General features: G+C 37.3%; 1 protein-coding gene across 2 annotated transcripts in view; it reads left to right on the top strand.

Annotated features, from left to right (window-relative positions):
• LOC142344707 (transformation/transcription domain-associated protein-like) overlaps positions 1-19094 on the top strand; it is a 143098-nt gene that overhangs the window by 93127 nt on the left and 30877 nt on the right. For both annotated transcript variants that reach the window (XM_075396578.1, XM_075396579.1), the window contains exons 32-38: positions 818-974; positions 6151-6297; positions 8912-9047; positions 9600-9727; positions 10192-10488; positions 10663-10778; positions 11214-11401. In XM_075396578.1, the coding sequence (XP_075252693.1) occupies positions 818-974; positions 6151-6297; positions 8912-9047; positions 9600-9727; positions 10192-10488; positions 10663-10778; positions 11214-11401 (1169 nt within the window). The remainder of the gene's footprint in view (positions 1-817; positions 975-6150; positions 6298-8911; positions 9048-9599; positions 9728-10191; positions 10489-10662; positions 10779-11213; positions 11402-19094) is intronic.

Raw genomic sequence — 19094 nt, 5'->3', positions numbered from 1 at the left:
CGCATGACCGGGTTCTCCGAATTTTAACGCTTTTCCCAGTTTTCCCCCACTTTCCGATTTGATTTACCTCAATTTTTGATTTTTGCGAAAATATTTTTCCCCACTCTGGCTCGAACAAGCAACCTCCGAATGCTGGCCCAGAGTACAAACCTACTGCGCCACGGTGATTTTGATTTTCCGACTTGAAAGTTTTCTTTCAAGATCAAAGCTGCACTTTCTCTTTGATCAGTCTAACGAGCACTTTGAGCGGGACTGTTTTGTCTGTTTTCTTCGGACTATTTTGTCTGGGACTATTTTGCAATTTAGGACTCTTTTGTCTGGGACTGTTTTGTCTGTTCACCACTAATAATATCAAGATTGCAGCTTTTGATTGGCTGATAAACGTAGAAAATAAAAATATTTGCACGCACTCAAATTTCATGAAATCATTTTTTGCTAACTTCAGTTGGCTTTATATAGCACCGCAGAAGTTAACAGAGCAGAATTCCGAACGTTTTGCCTCGAACTACGCTCTCATGGAAATTTAGCTATTTTTTGTAAATTGCATTAAATAAACCATTAGATAGCGTGTAGTAACACAGAGAAACCTAGCAGCATCATGCTAGCGCTAGGAGATGCCTCAAATGATATACAGGATAGCCAGAGTTGGGTGTTCCTGAAAATACTGATAAGGCACCGATGTCCGTTTCTACAATATTTTGAAAAGCCGAGGTAAGGCCCTAGTTGCATAAGCTCAATAACATTTCAAGCTATCCTTTTACAGAAACGGAATAATTTGTACATGTTTGAAAGTTGATTACTTTTCGGATGTTTAAAGGTACCCAGAGACAGCAGCAGCTATTGCTTACCAGGTGCAGGGCCTCTTCGTTGAGGCACAACAAACATACGAGTCAGTCATTGGAACTGCAAGAGGACACCTGGATTCCAATGTCGCTGCACCTGCGCTACTTCCAGAGTTCCAACTATGGGAGCAGGTACAATTTCATCTCACTGGATACAATAGAATTTTTGTCGCTATAACTATTAAAAGAAAACCGAATTCCGAGTTAGAAATTAAAAATTAGTTGAAAATTAGTTTTGTTTAATTGCTCTCGAATGAGAAGCAATTATTTTAAACGTGTGTGTCTTTTTTATGCAAATTTTTCCCTTGACCGGGTTGCGCTTTTATTCTAGAATAATCTTTGACTTCTCAAGTGACTTTGTCCCAAATAAAGTTTGTTGCTCAAACAAAACCGATTGTTAGAGAGTCAAAGACAAGACACTGAGCCAATTGGTTAATTCCTCCGTGGAGGTGAAGGAATCGGACTCAGGAGGTCGGGGTTCGAATCCTACCTTCGGTGGATTTTCGAATCCTTACTTCGCACGCATAAAGAAAAATATTTCTAGGCTACAGCCCCTGAAATAAATTTCGCAGCCTGTCATTTGAGAGCAATTTTTCCTACGTTAGTCGGTTCATGTTTCTGATTTGGCCTTAGTTCTATCGGTGGTTTATTCCAATCATTGGTGTCCCACCTTGTGAAGGAGTTTTTTTATTTTGTTCGCAAAAAAATCCAAGAAGTCGCGAATTCGAACCCCTGCCTAGTCAGTCGATTGCGCACCATAAGAAAGTTCCCTAGCCTATGCCGCCTTCCAAATTGTTCGCCTGCCTCGTCATTCATCGTAGAGCAATTAGTTCGACTTTAGTCAAGCTTTCTTTTTCCTTTTTCGTGGAAAGGTTCTACGTTCTACTTATTAATAGTTGTGTAATTAATTGCTCTCACAATAAGTTTGTAGCAATTATTTTAGGCCAGGGTCTATTTATGCAATTGCTTGCTTGGCCGATTTTTCTTCTGAACTTTTGACTTTTCGTCCTCAAAAAATCGAATAAACAGGTAAAGCCCGGAGGGCATTAAGTTCTCTTAGAGCTTTTCGGCTTACTAGCTTTACGTATGCGATTCACCGAAACTTCGATTCCCATCCCCCACCCACGCCCCTTCAATTGAGCTAAAGCTAACCCCCCTTAACCGTAGCTGGCTACTGACTAAGCCAACCGCTTGCCAATCGTTAGAGAGCAATTCAGTGGACGTTAGTTGGTTATGTTCAACGTTGTAAAAGCGGGACGCAATTCTTTCTTTACCTTCCAAATTATTAATTATTTGCTGCGATCGTGAGTTTTTTTTGGCTTTTTTCTAGTTTTTTATGCGATTGAAAGAGTTTATCAAGATCTTTTCACTTTGGTGATTTTAATCATTCCACATGACCTTTTCACTGTGTATATTTATGAAAGTGATTTTTTATTAGCCTGTATTTATTTTTTTTTGCAGTTTATGACTTGATCTTTTAATGGAAAGTCCTCTTGCTTTCCGCGAAGGCGTTAGTTAACCTAATTGGTAAGTAGCTGTTTGCAGATGATAGCTAATGTTTTCTCTTTTTGATCGTTTGTTTTCAATTATTTCATTTTTCATTCTCTCTTTTTGCTGCCTTTTCTTTTAGTCCAAAACTGACAATGGCAGTTGGCTTCCTGCTGAACCAAAAATATTGTTGTTTCCTGGGTTCAGTTTTTAACTGAAGATTATTTGCTGTGACACCTTTTTGAAAAATTATCATTTGATATTTGAGTTTTCTTCCGTTTTTGTAGCTTTTTTGTTGTTTTTTTAATCTCGACAATAACATGTCTGGCTGGCAGTCTATTCAGGCTTACTTTAGATATCTCAGTAGTTTCAGCTGAGTGCCGATATTTTTTGAACAGTTGTAGAGAATTCTGAATAATGCTTTTTGTTTTTAATTAATTTCCCTCAAACAAAGTTTGTAGAAATTATGTTAGTCTTGTGGTCTTATTATATGCCATTTTTTTGTTTAAACCTATTTTTCTTCTGGCATTTTTAACTTTTTGTCATCAAAACGGGATAAACAGTTAAAGCTGGGAGGGCAATAATTGTTTGAGCAGCTCTCTTACAGCCTTACTATTCTCTATGTATGGGGTTCACTGAAACTGTTCAGACAATTTCATAGCTTGACGGGTGGTTCTTAATCCTCTTTAGTTTGACCGCTTAGGCACCACTCGCCCCGCCTCAAACACTCCCTGTCCACCCTCCTCCACCTAGCGATATGAACCCCATTATCGTCCAGCCCTCCCAACGCCCACATAGCTTGGCCCCCACCAGCCCACACTCCTCAAGCCCCTCCCCCTATTATGCTATCATCCCTAGCGAGTATTTCACTCAATCAATTTTTCTGGCATTTGATACCTCTTCTGGCAAAAATTTGTTTCGTGTTGCCCAATTTTGCCGCTTCTTCGACATTTAGCGTGAAATTGTTTTGAATTCGTTAGGCTAGTTCCATTTTTTGCTTATTGTACAGAAAATTTTTGAAACAGAAGTTAATGTTGTTGCTTATGTTATTGTTTTAATCCACCCCCATTAGGGGTCATAGGGATCAATTAGAGGCTATTTTCTGGCAATCTACTTTCCGCAATGTAATTTATTTAACTTTATTCTCTTGATTTCCACCCTTGGAAACATTAGTTATTTTCGAGGTGTACAAATGTCAATTCTTTTTTCGGTGTATTGACATAAAGTTGAAGTTTATTGAAGTACTCATTTAGATTGTTTGTACTTTTCTGCAATTTTGTCGGACCATTTCCTCATTAAGAGTTGACTTATCATTTATATATAGATTGAACGGAAGCGGCCAAGGAACCGATCCCTGTGGAACACCATTCTGAGTTGTCAATTCATCCGATATAGAGTCTTACAACAGAACCACAGATTGCGTTCGGTTATTAAAAGAAACTTCTGATTATTTTTTTAGTTACCGTCAAAAATTATCTACTAACTCCATATCCAATGTTTCGCAATAAGAAAGGCAGCTGTGACGTACAGTGTTTCGTCTGTTTTCTTCTGATGAACGCTGTGTATAGTTGGGAGGGAAGTCGATAGTTGAAAATTTTTTATAAATCCATATTGACATCCAAATTTACCAGCTACGTTTTAGTGAGAAAAGGTTTGCAGATAGCAATGACTTTATAGTAGAAACTAGGAAGAAACTAAAGACGTAAGTGGATTTAATTGACAACTGTTCTATAGATTTGGAGGCTACTGAGTGTTCAAAGAAAATTAACTCAATTACAGTGCAGATTGTGTTAGTTCAAATTTGGTGATATCATGAATAGCCGCCCTCATCTTCTCAATCGGCTATTTTTGCGCTCACAATTTTATTGCGGCTCGAAGAGGAGCATTGTTGGTGCGTCTTTCTTTTATCGAAAATTTTTTGGAGTGTATTTAAAACAGGATATAAACATGAATGCTGCACGTGTAAACTAAGTGTTTGGGTCAAATGGCAGAACGAATTAAATCAGAGAGAAGAGAGTGGTTTTCTGTTCATGTCGTTTTTTGAGAGAGTACGAGAAAAATAGGCGTGAAAAAAATTTGCTAAGCGAGCGAAATTTGTCGTCACGTGCGTCTTTTTCGAAACAGTTTTTAATAGCCGCCCTCATCTTCTCAGCCGGCTATTATAGCGCTCCTATTTTTTTTTTACAATTCAAAGAATTTGAATTGTATTGGGGTGCTGTGCTGTCTTTTTTTAAGATTTTAAGATCTGTTCACACATTTTCATGATCTCTGAAGTCAAATTGGAGTAGTGATTTTGGTCACGCCGAAACAATAAGTGAAGCGAAAAAGCGAGTGGTTTTGCGGTGTGAAATTTTTTCACTCTCAATTTAAAGTAGAATGAGAAAACGGTGTTTGAACGAAAATTCGCTTTCTCGCTAGTGGTTTTTTGTTCACATGCGGCAATTTCACTTTGGTTTTTACTGTTTTTTGATTTTTTGGATCGGATTTCTTTCTAAATGGTTTTCCCAATCCATTCATAGTTCGTTCTAGGGTTAGTTTTCTGTTTAGTCAATGAAAATTCTTTGAATTGTACGTCAGGACTTGTCCTGCTATGTTTTTTTACTTCGTCGAACAAAAAAATGTTTCGCTTTACCTCATTTTGCCGCTTTTTCAACAGTTTGCGTGAAATTTTTTGACTTCTCTAGGCTAGTTTCTCTCTTCTCTCATTCTGCTAAAAGTGATTTTGAACATCAGTTGCTCAGCAAAGCAATTCAAAATGAACAGAGTCAGTGTAAAAAATTGAAGTCAGAAATAGAAACGGGATGAACCCATAAAGCCCATTTTTAGATGCCCGCTATTTGAACGTCGTTCCTATAAGTATTAGTTACCTCTCTCTAATGCTTTTTGGTATTGATAGTAGCCCCTGTAGCCTCTCTCTAAGAAACAGAAGTATGTTCAACTACGAAATGCCATCAAAATTAATAGTACTTAAAAACTGTTTTTGTACAAAAATCTTTTTTTTTTCAATATCTATTCTTTCAATCCCAATCATGCTTATTGGAATCAACGTCGGCTATTTTCCGGTAATCTGCCGGATAGGTTCTAGTTTCAACTCCAATTTTTTTAAAGTCAAATTCTTGCAATTGTCTCAACGAGTAATATGTGTTTGAAAGCGTTTTTATCTGAAGCAAATATTATATTTTTGGAATCAATTTTGAGCTGTTTTTACCATTTTGCCTTGTTTTAATCTTTTTTAGCAGTTTCTGCCAATGGGTTATGGGAATCAACGGCGGCTATTTTCCGGCAATCTGCTGGGCATGTTTTTAATTTTTGTAGATCTTTCGGATTGCTTAATTGCTCTCAAACGAAATTTGTGGCAATTATATTACTCCTGCGGTCTCTTTTATGCGATTTATCGGTTGACCGACTTTTTGTCTAACGCTTTAGCAGGGAAAACCCAGAGGAAATTAAGTGGTTCAGCAGCTCTCTTAGAGCCGTACGCCTTGTTATTCTATGTATGCGATTTACCGAAACTGCTTTGAAGAGGCATAAATTTATGGTGTGAAGGGCGGTTCATAAACATAAGAGTTTGAAACCCAACCCCACATACCACCTCCAATCTCTACCCCCCCCCCCCCCCCGTGATCTCCACTCCGTCGGTTAAGTCTTTTGACCATTTTTGGCGCCTCTGATAAGTTTCTAGAAGGTTGACTGGTCAATCGATTTTGTTAAGATCTTTGTGGCAATTTGTGGAAACTTGGACAGGTATTAATAAAATAGCCATACAACTGGTTTGCATGGCGAAAAACATTCAGTTAAGTTTTTATGTTTTTTGGTGCAGGAATGGATGGAGTGCTGTAGACAGCTGAATGAGTGGGAGGTACTCTCTGACGTCAGCAAAAGTGAAGACCACCCGAACCCGCACCTGATACTGGAGTGTGCTTGGAGACAACAGGACTGGAAAAAAGTAGAAGACACACTAAACATCGTAAGTCCTCCTGTATACCAGATTTTGGAATACGTCGCCCGCTGGGAGTAATTATTTGCATTCATAACAGTTTATTGTTCCAAGCTTCAATCCGGGGAGTTGGGTTTTTTTATGCCCGCTCAACTTTTTTGTTAGCCAATTTTGGTCGATTGAAATCTTGCGCGTAGAGAAACAAAAAGTAGTACCATTGAAAATCTCAAAAAATGAATTGATCGTTGAAGCGACGGTTTTATATTTTTGGTTTCTCAAGGAAATATTGAAGGATGCAATTGATAACGTTTTGTTTTTTAATAGCCGCAAAGCGATAGCTGAGGCTATTATTGGCCTTCTCTTGGTTTTTTTATTTCGTCGTCGCGATTTTTGTTACGACCATATGTCGTCACAACCACTTCAAATCTGCTTTTTGTTCATTTGTTCATGCAATTTCAACTGAAGTGCGTGCGTGACGTCATTTTTCGCTCTTAGTGGAGCGAGTGTTTTTGTTCATTTCAGGTCTAGTTTTTTTGTTTAGTCAATGACAATTATTTGATTTGTGCGCCAGGTCTCTACCTTCTGATCACGTTTTACATAAGTCACGACTTTCACGTTTGACTACTGACTTACCTCAGTCACTGTTTCAACTGAATGGTCTTTAAGTCTATTCACTCACTGAATCACGCAAGATGGTGAAAACAGTCAAGGTCAAAAGATCAAAATCAAAAGAGACGGCGTAAACCGATAAAGCCCGGTCATTAAGTCATTGAGAATTAGGTTATCAAAGTTCATTAGTGTTTGCTAGCTGACATTGGTATTAAGCTTAATAGTTTTCAGTTTAGAAGCTGAATTAAGTGTAGTTTTAGAATCCAACTGAAACTGCGCGCCGAATTATGCACTTTTGGCGCTGAAAAAATAAAAAAAAATTCGGTCAGTTTATCTTTTTTATCTTCTGTTTCAATCCCGATCTGCAAGCGCGTCAGCGGCGGCTATTTTCCGGAAATCTGCGGGCTATGTTATTCAATGGCCACTATTTGTTCCGACTCTCACCTATTTTGGGGGCTTAATAACATCCGACAGGCTGATCCAAAATTTTGCAAAACATTTCAACCGACCACAAATTTTAGAAAAGATTAAAAACCACTACTCGGTTAAAATTTTTGTAGAATTGTTTTAAATGCATTTTCAACTAGTTAATATAGCTGGAAGAAAAATTTAATCAGATGACCTTGTAGCTAAATGATTAAAATATTTTTGACTTTTTGTCTGAAGGTTCTTTTTGAAAATTAAATTTTGGGTTTTTATTCTTTTCGAGTGATTTGTTGAGTAAATTGAAAACTTTCTACTTCCTTAGTTAACAAGGTGTTTCTCCGCCCATAACGCAGCGTGTTCGCCCCCTCCTCCCCGCCGCCGCCGCGCTCACGCCTACACCCTTTCAATTAAGCTTGTTACATTGGACGCCTTAGGAACTTTGTGAGATTGATTTGATTATTGAATTAATAAAGGATTACAATGGTTTAGTATAAATTAATCAGTTTTCAATTTCGAGTTTTTGTTAAATTGACTGTTCTTCATGATTTCTGATGTTATGGCTGAAAACTTGCATGACTTTTCTTAACCATGTCGAAACAATATCGGGCACAGATGGTAAATAGTGCACATATGGCAAATAATCCACTGGGCATCAATGTTGATGACATCGCCGGCCCCATTTGCAGGGTTGCAAAGAATTGTCGGCTTCCGTAAAGACGATGCTTTGTTAGGTAGAAACTTTGTAGCCAATAAATAATTCTCAAGAAAATAACTGAGGGGAGAAAAAGATGGTTACAAGAGATAACAAAGCAAATCATTTTAAAATCGGCATTTCTAACTGGCGGAGCGGGTAAAGGCAAAAAATTGTAATACCTGAAAATTGCGACACAAGCTAAAAGGGCTTTAAAAAAGCTGTTCTCCCTGAACCGTAGCTAGCTTGAAATTACCGTTATTAATTGCTATCAAACAAAGTTTGTAGCAATTACATTAGTCCTGTGGTCTTTTCATGCCGTTTTTGGCTTGAAAGATTCTTCGTCTGACCCTTTCAAATTTTCGTCTTCAAAAACGGGATAAAATGGTAAAGCCCGGAGGGCATTAAGTGGCTGAGCATTTCTCTTAGGGCTGAACAGCTCTCTTAGGGACATAAATTCTTAGTGTAATGAATTCTTCATCTTAAGAGTTTGAAAGTATCCAGCTATTTAAAAGTTAATTGTGAATTTTATACTTTATCCCAGCTTTAAGGCCATTAAGGCATTTGAAAGTTAATAGTGGGTGTCGTACTTTCGGAAAACTGTTTAGCATTTCTGTCTGATTTATCTCCTGGGCTCAGAAAGAATCGGAAAGTATAGATGTTTCATGGCTAGAACTTATCGATGTGGACTTTCATGATATAAGCTCGATGTAAAACATGATATAAAAATTACTGAGCTGTCTTTAACTTTTTGTCGCAATCCGTTTTTACTTTCAATAATTTATACGCATTGGTTTTTAATAGCTTAACTTCATCAAGTTCGTCGCAGCTATTTTCTTTTAAAATGTCGGCTAGGTTTCTTGTTTAATATGTTAAAAATTGCATGGTATTCCGTCACTTCTCCGGTTACCTTTTCAGGTAGAGATTAACAGCGCAAGAGAGGTTGCCTGGAAATATCAGCTGATTAGAGGATATCTCTCCGTTTTCAAACCCGAATCGCCTCAAGTGCAGCCCAATTCATCTGGAAATGCCGGATCATCTGATAATCCCGGAGGTGCGAATTGAAACATCCTGAACCTCTATTATAAGGAAAAATATCATCTTTGATAGCAGTATTTATTGCAAAATTTGAAATGCCTATGTCAGATGTTTATGAGCTATGATGCGAGCAGCGTAGATGCACTATTAAAGATCACGTCAGCTATTAACGCTGCTAGTGTTCAATCTAAGGAAGGCTTTCTTCAGCGGCCAAATTTCAAAAGTGTTCTACACATCTTTAAACAAAAGAAGCGACATTTAAGATATGTTGGAATGCATTTTCAAAACTTATAAGAAACTATCCGATATTTCAAAGTTCGGCGAAGCTGGATTGATTTGAAATTTGCGAAGACGTAGGAGGGAAGGAATGTTAGATACAGAGAAGAACGGAAGATTAATTCGCTCGAAGTGATGTAAATCTAAGCCAAGTGTTAAATAGGTCTCAGTTCCTTGTTTACTATCCTCTCTGATTCCTATGTGACGCTATTGTAATACTCAATGCTTGTACTTGCTAGTAACATAGGATACCAGAGAAAAGTTTATTCTTTCTAAATGATATGTGCTGCAGGAGGACCATCAAGTGGCAGTCAGCAACATGCAATGGAGTCAGCAGTGTCTAATGGCATCTCTCTCGCCATCAAGGAATGGAACAGGCTACCGAGGATTGTGTCATTGGCACACGTGCCTCTTCTGCAGGTAAGTTTTGAAAATATGTTGTCTCAATGATGGCTTGGATGGCAACAGGTCAATGAAGATAATGATGAATTTAAGTTCTTTTTTCGATTTGAACTGAAATTCAAAATTATACTGAAATTTGACATGCTTCGATTCGAGGCCTCTAATAAATTGCATAAGGCGACATTATCCGTTGATAAGAAGATAACGGCAGTATTTTTTCTCTTCCTATAGACCTGTTAATATTTATCCATTATAAACTGTGATAGCATCATTTAAATCCACCTAGTGACGCTAGAACCCCGGCGCAAGCAGCTTACAGTTGAACCGCATATCATTTCGAATCAACTGGTGTGATGTTGGGTGGATGTATTTTCTTTTTTGACCCGATATTTCAGAAAGCTCTCAGTATTTTTCAGATGCCGTACTCTTATTAATTGTGATTCATGCTATCAACTCTATTTCTGATTCCTGTTTCTCTTTAGGGCTGTCACCAGCTTGTGGAGGTAACTGAAGCTCACCAGATCCAAGTTGGAATCAGTCAACAAGCTGTGAACCGTGGAGCATCATCCTCCCTGCACGAGATGAAGTCTGTTGTGAAGACTTGGAAGAACAGATTAGCCACTACAAGTGACGATTTGAGTTACTGGAGTGACCTATTCCTCTGGAGACATCATAGCTACTCGGCTATTGTGAATGCTTTCGAAGTGATGCCACCGCCTCAAATGTCACCTTTTGGACAAACGTCACCGGGAGGTGGAACAGGCGCGCCTAACGAACCTGTAAGTCCAGAATTGAAGGATAAAAACAATCCTTGTATCTGAGTATTGAAAAAAATGACGTGATTTTCGAGATTGATCTGACATATGATGCCCTGCATATTGTATGGCGATGATATCGTCCATCTAACCTTTTAGTGTTTTGATATTTTGTACTAGTTACTCTCTTGTCTTTAGTCGCAGAATCCGTATGCGATGCAAGGTGTCCATGCCCAAGCACAGGCCATCATTGCATTTGGACAGATTGCTAGGAAACACGGTCTCTACTCCGTATGCCTCGAATCACTAGCCCGGTAAGCAGTTCATGTCCTAAGAATCTCAAATCAATGTTTCTCTATAAAGCACCAATCTATGTGGCAAAATAATTCAAAATATATGGAGCACAGTTCAAGAATATTTCATAAAAACATACTTTCAATGCATTTTACGGTACTTATTTCCCGGTGAGTTGAACATACATAATTTTTGCTAGCCAAAGAATTGTTGCGCTTTATTGTCGCTTTTTAACATTATAATCCTGTAAATGAGGTAAGTTAAGTTAAGATTCGAGTTAAATTTTCATGTATAAACCTAAACAAATGCGGTTACCGTTCCCTAATAATTCATACTTGCGATCATTTATATACTTCAGGATTCATGCAATGTTAAGTTAAGATTCGAGTTGAATTTTTGTGTATGCGGTTATTGTTCCCTAACGATTCATACTTAAGAGAATTTATATATTTCAGGATTCATGCAATTGCGAGTGTGCCTATTGTTGATTGCTATCAGAAGATCTTGCAACAGATCAAATGCTACTTGAAGTTGTCGGCTGGCACAGACTCGACTGAGCTGAGGAAGGGATTGGACGTAATAGATCAGACCAATCTCAAGTATTTCAACCCCGAAATGATCTCTGATTTCTACGCACTCAAAGGCAAGTTACTCTCTTTCACAACAGATTTAATTTACATGACATCTAGAATTGTTATAGGGATTTTTAATTCTGTCGTTGTTGTAAATTGTCTAACTTAAATTAAATAATATTGTACTGCATTTGATAATTGCATCAAGTTGGTCAATAAAAATAGTCATTTAAACTTTTACAATCTGTTTTAAATTGCTCTTAAATGTGAGCGATTTTGCCTACTGACCATTTGACATTGCGTCCTCTGAAACGGGGTAAACTGGTAAAGCCCAAGGCCATTTAGCAGCTTGCAGATCACTTAGATCTTTTTTAGTCTCGCCGTATACAATTCACCGAAACTGTCGATATGATTGCATGAGTTGAAGGTCAATTTTTCGCCCTCTTCTTTATTTCTTGTGCCCCGCCCACGAAGTGGGGCTAGCTCCTTAAATTTACACTTTTTACAGCAAAAGTCCCATGTTAGTGGTTATGAGTAGTATAACGTGAGCAAAGCTGGGGGGGGGGGGGGGGGTAAAAAGACGTACCTATGTATAAAGATTACGTATAGCCCATTTTCCCTCAAATCGCAAAGACGTACCTCACAGCATGATACCCAAGCTGTTCACACGAGGGGATTAGCAAGTTAATCCCTTAATATTAAATTAGGTCATTTACCCTTTCCCATATTACACTTTAATAATGTAAATTTCCAAAAGTCTACCTCACAGCATGACACCCAAGCTGTTCACACGAGGGGATTAGCAAGATAATCCCTTGATATTAAATTAGTAAGGTCATTTACCCTTTCCCATATTACACTTTAAAAATGTAAATTTCCAAAAGTGTACCTCACAGCATGACACCCAAGGCATGACACGAGGGGGATTAGCAAGATAATGCCTTAACAACAAATCAGTCAGGTCATTGACCCCCTACCATATTACACTTTACTAATGTCAATTTCCAAAGACGTACCTCACAGCATGATACCCAAGCTTTTCACACGAAAGGGATTAGCAGGATAATGTTTTAAAATAAATTAGGTAGGATGACTCATTTACAGTTACGTACGTTAGACGTGATTTTCAAAAATGAATCTCACAGCATGATACAAGCTGTTCACACGAAAGGGATTAGCAGGATAATGTTTTAATATTAAATTAGGTAGGATGACTCGTTTACAGTTACGTACGTTAGACGTGATTTTCAAAAATGAATCTCACAGCATGATACCCGAGCTGTTCACACGAGGGGGATTAGCAAGTTAATCCCTTAATATTAAATTAGTTCATTTAGTCATTCCCAAATTGCACTTTAATAATGTAAATTTTCAAAGACGTACCTCACAGCATGACACCCAAGCTGTTCTCTCAAAGGGGATTAGTTAGGTAATGTTTTAATATTAAATTAGATAGGGTGACTCATTTACACTACGTACGGTTTACGTGATTTCCAAAGATGTACCTCATAGCATGATACTCAAGCTGCTCACACGAAAGGGATTAGCAAGATAATCCTTTAATAATAAATTAGGATGACTCATTTACAGTTACGTACGACTTTTCAAAAATGGACCTCACAGCATGACACCAAGCTGTTCACACAAAGGGGGATTAGCTAGGTAATGTTTTAATATTAAAATAGATAGGATGACTCTTTTACACTTATGTACAGCTTACGTGATTTTCAAAAATGTACCTCACAGTATGATACCCAAGCTCTTCACACTAAAGGGATTAGCAAGATAGTGTCTTAACAACAAACTAATAAGGTCATTTACCCACCCATTCCCATATTAACAAAAAAGTACAATTTTTTATTTTTGGTTTTTACAGATTTTTTTTACAATTTTAATCAATTTTTTGTTTAAAATAGTGTTTCACTGTGTCGTTTTAAACTGAAGTTCCAATTTTCCGATTTCAGAAAAAGTTGTATTATTGTTTTGAAAATGTCTATTTCTTATTTTTTTTTAGCCAATCACATAATCTGTCAGATCTGATTTTGGAATGTTGATGCTGAAAAACATTTACGATTCATTTTGTCTTTTTTCTTGGTTGAACATAAGTAGCCTAAAAAAATGCAAAATACTCCAATTCTTCCTTTACTTCCTTCAACATCTTTTCTTTCTACTTTTCATTCAGATTTAGATTACGCTCCTATCACGGAAGCCTCAATATTTAAAACGGTAGTAACCGATAACAATTTGGAATTATCTTTTGAGGTGGATTGCACTAGAGTAACAATTAAAACTCAGACAACTAGCTTGACACTTCCGAAGGATTTGTGGAGAACTTTAGAGGCAGCTAGACATCATAACCTCCACCTAGCCGAAGAAAAAGTCAACAATTCATTGCTTTCTCTCCAAACTTATTTTCAAACAATTGAAAGAATCCGAAAAGAACAAGGGTTTCACCCGTTGAAAGACAGCAAAGGAATTATGTTCCCGTACTCTCGTGACATAAATCACTACGGTGTTTGGTGGGTAGAAGACATGTTCTCCAAGCATGCGGACTCATTTTCTAATAAACCAGAAGCCTTCAATCTGCCCAATTTCAAAGACCTTATTCTTCCTCCGATCCAGGAAACTGACAATGAAGAGACTCAATCATCTCATCAAAATATTCCTTTCTCGAACTATAGGTGTTCTCCAATAGAATAGTGAGATAACTCGCTTTTGTTCGATGCTAAATTCACCCTCGCGTGACTAAATATAGAAAACTCATCTTTGGCATCACGTGATGTTACTAAAAATAGAAGTGACATAACTATTACGTCATGACGCACGCTCTATTTTCATTGGTTACGAATTATTTTATAACATCTCATTGGATACGAAGTTTATTTTTCGCTACTGTTCTCGTTCTTACTTAAATTTCATTGGTTCAAGATATCAAGCCCTTTCTTGAAGACAATTCATTCATTTGTTTCTTTCCACTCTCAATATTCAGTTACCCTTGTATACCCAACTTTTCTACTTTAAAAACTCATTTTTACTTACTGATGGATCAAAGCTCAGTCTCGCCTAATTCCAAAAAACAATTCTCCTTTCCCATCCGCAAACGAAATTACAAGGGAAAACCAGTTGTTCCCTCTCCACAGTTTGATTACCACAATGAGAGCATGTTTTCTCTATTTAAAGACAACAACGATAAAAAAGACAACACCGACCCAAAACCAAATGAGGAGCACGATGGAAGAAATAACTGTTGGTCCTTTCAAGAATACGGGAACCGGAAGTTTCAAATCAGCATCCCAGAGGAAACCGTCAACTCAAACTCCAACTGGACTCACTTGAAAGTATTTCGCGAAAATGTGGAAAGTGAATGTTCTGCATCAATTTCTGATGCTATCGGCCAGAGAATTGAAGCTTGTTATTGAAAAGATACCTGAGATGATAAAAGAAGCACTACTGTTCGAACCTACTTTAGGTACTGCGAAGCTGGTGATTGACGAAACTGTGTTCCAACCAACTGATGTTGAGGAAAAAGCAAAATTTGATGTGTTCTGGGAGGTGAGTGAGACTGCTCGACGGAAGGTGTGTGTAACTAGAATATTTTTCCAAGATGACCCGAATCGATGTTACTTCACAATCAAGCTGTTCACACGAGGGAGTGAAAAGGACATTTTTAGAAGGAAATGCTTTCTTTCGGTCAGAATTGGTGAGATGGAGAAACTACACAGAATGAGTGATGAAATTATTTCAGTGCTGAACAAAGTCAAAAATCAAAAAAGATCGCAAAGTGCATAACAGTAATTGTAAATTTTTAATACTGTATGTTGTGATGTTTGTATTTAATCACTTTTTAAAATTTAATGTTCCAGTACAGTTGCTTGATATGAACATTGAGGAAATTGTAGGGTTAGAGAAAGAAATCAGTAAACTTTTTGTTGGAAATACAAAACGCAAAAAATTTTTTTTGGCTGTCTGTCGAAGCTTGAACAAAAATGTAGATCTGGATAAAATCAACAGAGAAACTCCGTTTGGGGGACTAATAGGAGTTGGTGACTCAAAGTTAGAAAAACTTCTCAATTGGTCAAAAATTTTTCGATTACATGCTACATTTCATGATGCCGCAGGATACCTGAAAACAAATCTAAATATTGGCCCTGGATATTGTTACGTTGTTCCATTTTTTAATTCTATATTGAATTTTTGTTTCTTGGGACATATAACAGGTCTTGCATATTGTTGTTTTTCGAAAATGTCATCACGATTCCAATCAATCAAAGTGTGAATCATTATTACAAAAAGACGAACAAAAAGCAGTTGCTCTCTAATGACAGATCATCTCAATCACGCATCTGACTTTATTTTTGATAATAACAATCAGGAAAGACCTCCTTGGAAAATCTGTGGTCGCACTTGCTCTCGAACAGCTTTTTTGTCAATATTTCTGTGCTTAGTTGTATTAGTACTGCTTCTGTTTTCAATTATTAATCTTATTTTTGCTAGAACTTGTGACGACGAACAGTTTGGATTGCTATTCTTTCAAGTGCCGTTGGTTATATACTTCCTAATCCCCGAACATAAAATGAACAAAATCATTTCAACAAACGAACGAATTTTGATGTATCTTGTTTGTCCTTCCGGATCTGGAAAAACTGTTTTTATCAATGATATGCTACGAATGAAAACTTTTCAGCCATCATTTGATCGAATTTTATACTTTTATAAGCACTTTCAGCCAATTTACGACACAATGATGCAATCAATTGCAGACATAGAATTCATTCAGGGAGTTGACTTTGATTTAATCGATAACTTACCCGCTGACGGCAGTAAATATTTACTGATATTCGATGATTCATTGGACATTCTTTCCAAGTCGGAAAAGTTCAACGGAATTGCGACAGCCGGTAGACATCGAAACCTAAATTGTGTACATATCAAGCATAATCTCTTCCACAAAAACAAAACTGGACGTGATGCCGAGCTGCAGACTACTCATTGTTTTGTTCAAATCACCGAGAGATGTGCAGCAGATTGATATCTTGGGAAGACAGCTAGGTCTCGGAAGACAACTAAAACAGTGGTATGACGATGCAACACAAGAACCGTATGGTCATCTTATGATTGATTTGAGACCATCTACACCTGATTTGTTGAGATACTGTTCAAATGTAACATCATTTCCCTCAGAATTCTTTGTACCGAACAGTCGTGCTCGTATTACTGATATTAATGATAAACGCACAGAACTATTATACTCTGAAGCTCTTTCGGAATCTCAGCAATAAATTTCAACCAGCTTTCCTTCTAAATTGTCCTAAAGAGTTCATCAGATTTCTCTGTGAGTGTATTGTAAACTTGATTGAAGGAAACCTCACAGGAGTAAGAAAAAATCAGTTTGTTCGCTTCCAAAAACAACTTAGAAAGCTCACGTCAAAATCAACAACCCTCAATTCCAGAAGACTTATATTGGGCTCGAAAGCTGGAATAACAATATTAGGTTACATATATCAACCTTGTATGAACAAATTTTCAACTTTCTTCAATGAGTGAGGTCAAAAAGTTTGTTCTTGTTCCAAAAGAACTGTGGGAGTCCAGAAAAGGAAAATTACCGGAACCCTCCAGCGAGATCTATAAAAAGGAAGAAACTGTTTTTCCAGTTATCAAAAAAGCGAAAGAAGAAATTAGTTCCGAAAAAACCGATCGTCCACCTAAAGAACTTAAGACAGATCTGGAATTTCACTATAAGAACAGTCCCGAGACATTGAAAACTTTGAAAGAAATTTACGAAAACAAACGGTTGAAAGTTTCACTTTCCAATACAATTATTGTTGACAACGTTGACACAGGAGTTGATATAAAAACATTCCTTCATTCAATCAAATTGAAAAACGCTCCAGTTGGTCCAAACTATTTCCTAATTCTTAAAGTTCTAAATCTGAGACCACATCTGGTTAAAAACAACATTTTGAGGACACAGTATGGTTCAGACTGGTTCAATTACAGTTTCAGATAGAATCAAATTGCAGAAGTTGTATAAAGGGAAGGGACCAACAGCTTTCGGTTCTATCAACAACCTAACAAAATCAAGTGGAATAAGTCGCGAGAATGTTACAGAATTTTTACAATCAAAAGACTCTTATACGAAGTACAAAGGGATCAGAAGAAAATTTCCCCGGCTAAATGCGCATGCTCGCTATATTGATGAGATTTGGTGTTTGGATCTTGCACAAATAGATAAACTATCACAATGGAACCGAGGTATCAATTTTTTACTCGTTACTGTCGATGTTTTTTCTCGATTCTTGCGAGTAGAAGCATTACGAAGCAAAAGAGCGGAGGGTGTGAAAGCAGCTTTTATCAAAATGTGTTCGAAAAAGAACGAACTCAATTTCCCGAAAAAATTATGGCTAGATCAAGGAAAAGAGCTTTTCGGAGATATGGTCAATTTCTGCGAGGATGTGGGAGTCAAATATTATCACACTTATAGTGAAACAAAAGTAGCTTTTGGCGAGAGAGCTATACGAACCCTGAAAAACTTAATTTACCGCTACCTGGAGGAAAAGGACACATTATCTTACATCAAAGACCTGCAAATGTTTGTTGACATCATCAACACTAGAATAAATCGAAGTATTGGTTTGGCACCCAAAAATGTAGTAAATGCTGACTTTTTGACTGTCTTGTACAAGCGGATGAAACTACGAAAAAACAAAAAGCCTAATTTTAAAGTAGGTGATAAAGTTCGGTTGGTATTAGTAGGGCACAATTTTCAAAAAGGATATAAGCCTCACTATACACATGAAATTTTCCTAATTCGAAAAATAAACACTTTGGCTCCTTTCCCGACTTACTTTGTTGTTGATCAGAAAGGAGAAAACATTGATGGAATCTTTTACGAGCAAGAATTGTCAAAAGTTAAATAATCATTTTTCAATTAGTCGCGCTAGAAAATGGACGGTTACAATCTGCCTTATTTTAAAGGAGTTCCTCGTCAGAGAGGGCGTGGCTTTGGAGCCTTGGCTAGAACAGTCGCTAGAACAACTCTCCCAATTCTCAAGAAATACGTTTTACCTGCAGCAAAAAAATTTGGACGAGATGTAATCGAGTCAGCCATTCCCGAAATTGGAGGTGTTTTATCAGGACAGACTTCAATTAAAAGAGCAGTAAAGAAGACTGCGAAATCAACAATACGAAAACAAGTTGATGGTGGTATGAAAAAGAGGAAAAACACGAGACAAAGTATCGTTCGGCAAAAAATTCGGAAAGACTTTCTGAAGAACCTTGACTAATCATTTTCCCAAACAAACGTCACAGAGTACAGTCAAACATCATGAATTCGTTTTATCTTGAATTAGTATCCAACGCTTCCTCTCAAGTTTATCCTCAAAATACAATGGCTTCATTCACTAATTTTCTTCCCGACAAAATTGAACTAGATGGATCTTGGGAAGTAGCTTTAGTCGAAGTATCATATCCCGGTATATGTTATAACGTTGAAGGAGGATTGATGACCTTTCACTATGATGAGAAATTTAAGCATGTCTTTGCCATTCCACCAGCAGTTTTTAACTCTATGGATGAATTTATAAAGAGTCTTACAGATATTCCCAAAAAAGCACGACATCCCAAAAACTTAGATCCTCAATTTTCCATCAATATCGACAAAAAAATTCGAAGACTAACTTTTTGCAATAGAGAATCTCAAAATGTATCATTCAGCAAAAGTTTGGCTGCTGACTTGGGCGTTGAAGCTGACAAACCTGTTATGCC

The sequence above is a fragment of the Convolutriloba macropyga genome, chromosome 8 (assembly GCF_964194025.1).
Source record: "Convolutriloba macropyga chromosome 8, txConMacr16.3, whole genome shotgun sequence".
Classification (NCBI taxonomy): domain Eukaryota; kingdom Metazoa; phylum Xenacoelomorpha; order Acoela; family Convolutidae; genus Convolutriloba; species Convolutriloba macropyga.
This window is presented reverse-complemented; position numbering and strand designations above follow the sequence as displayed.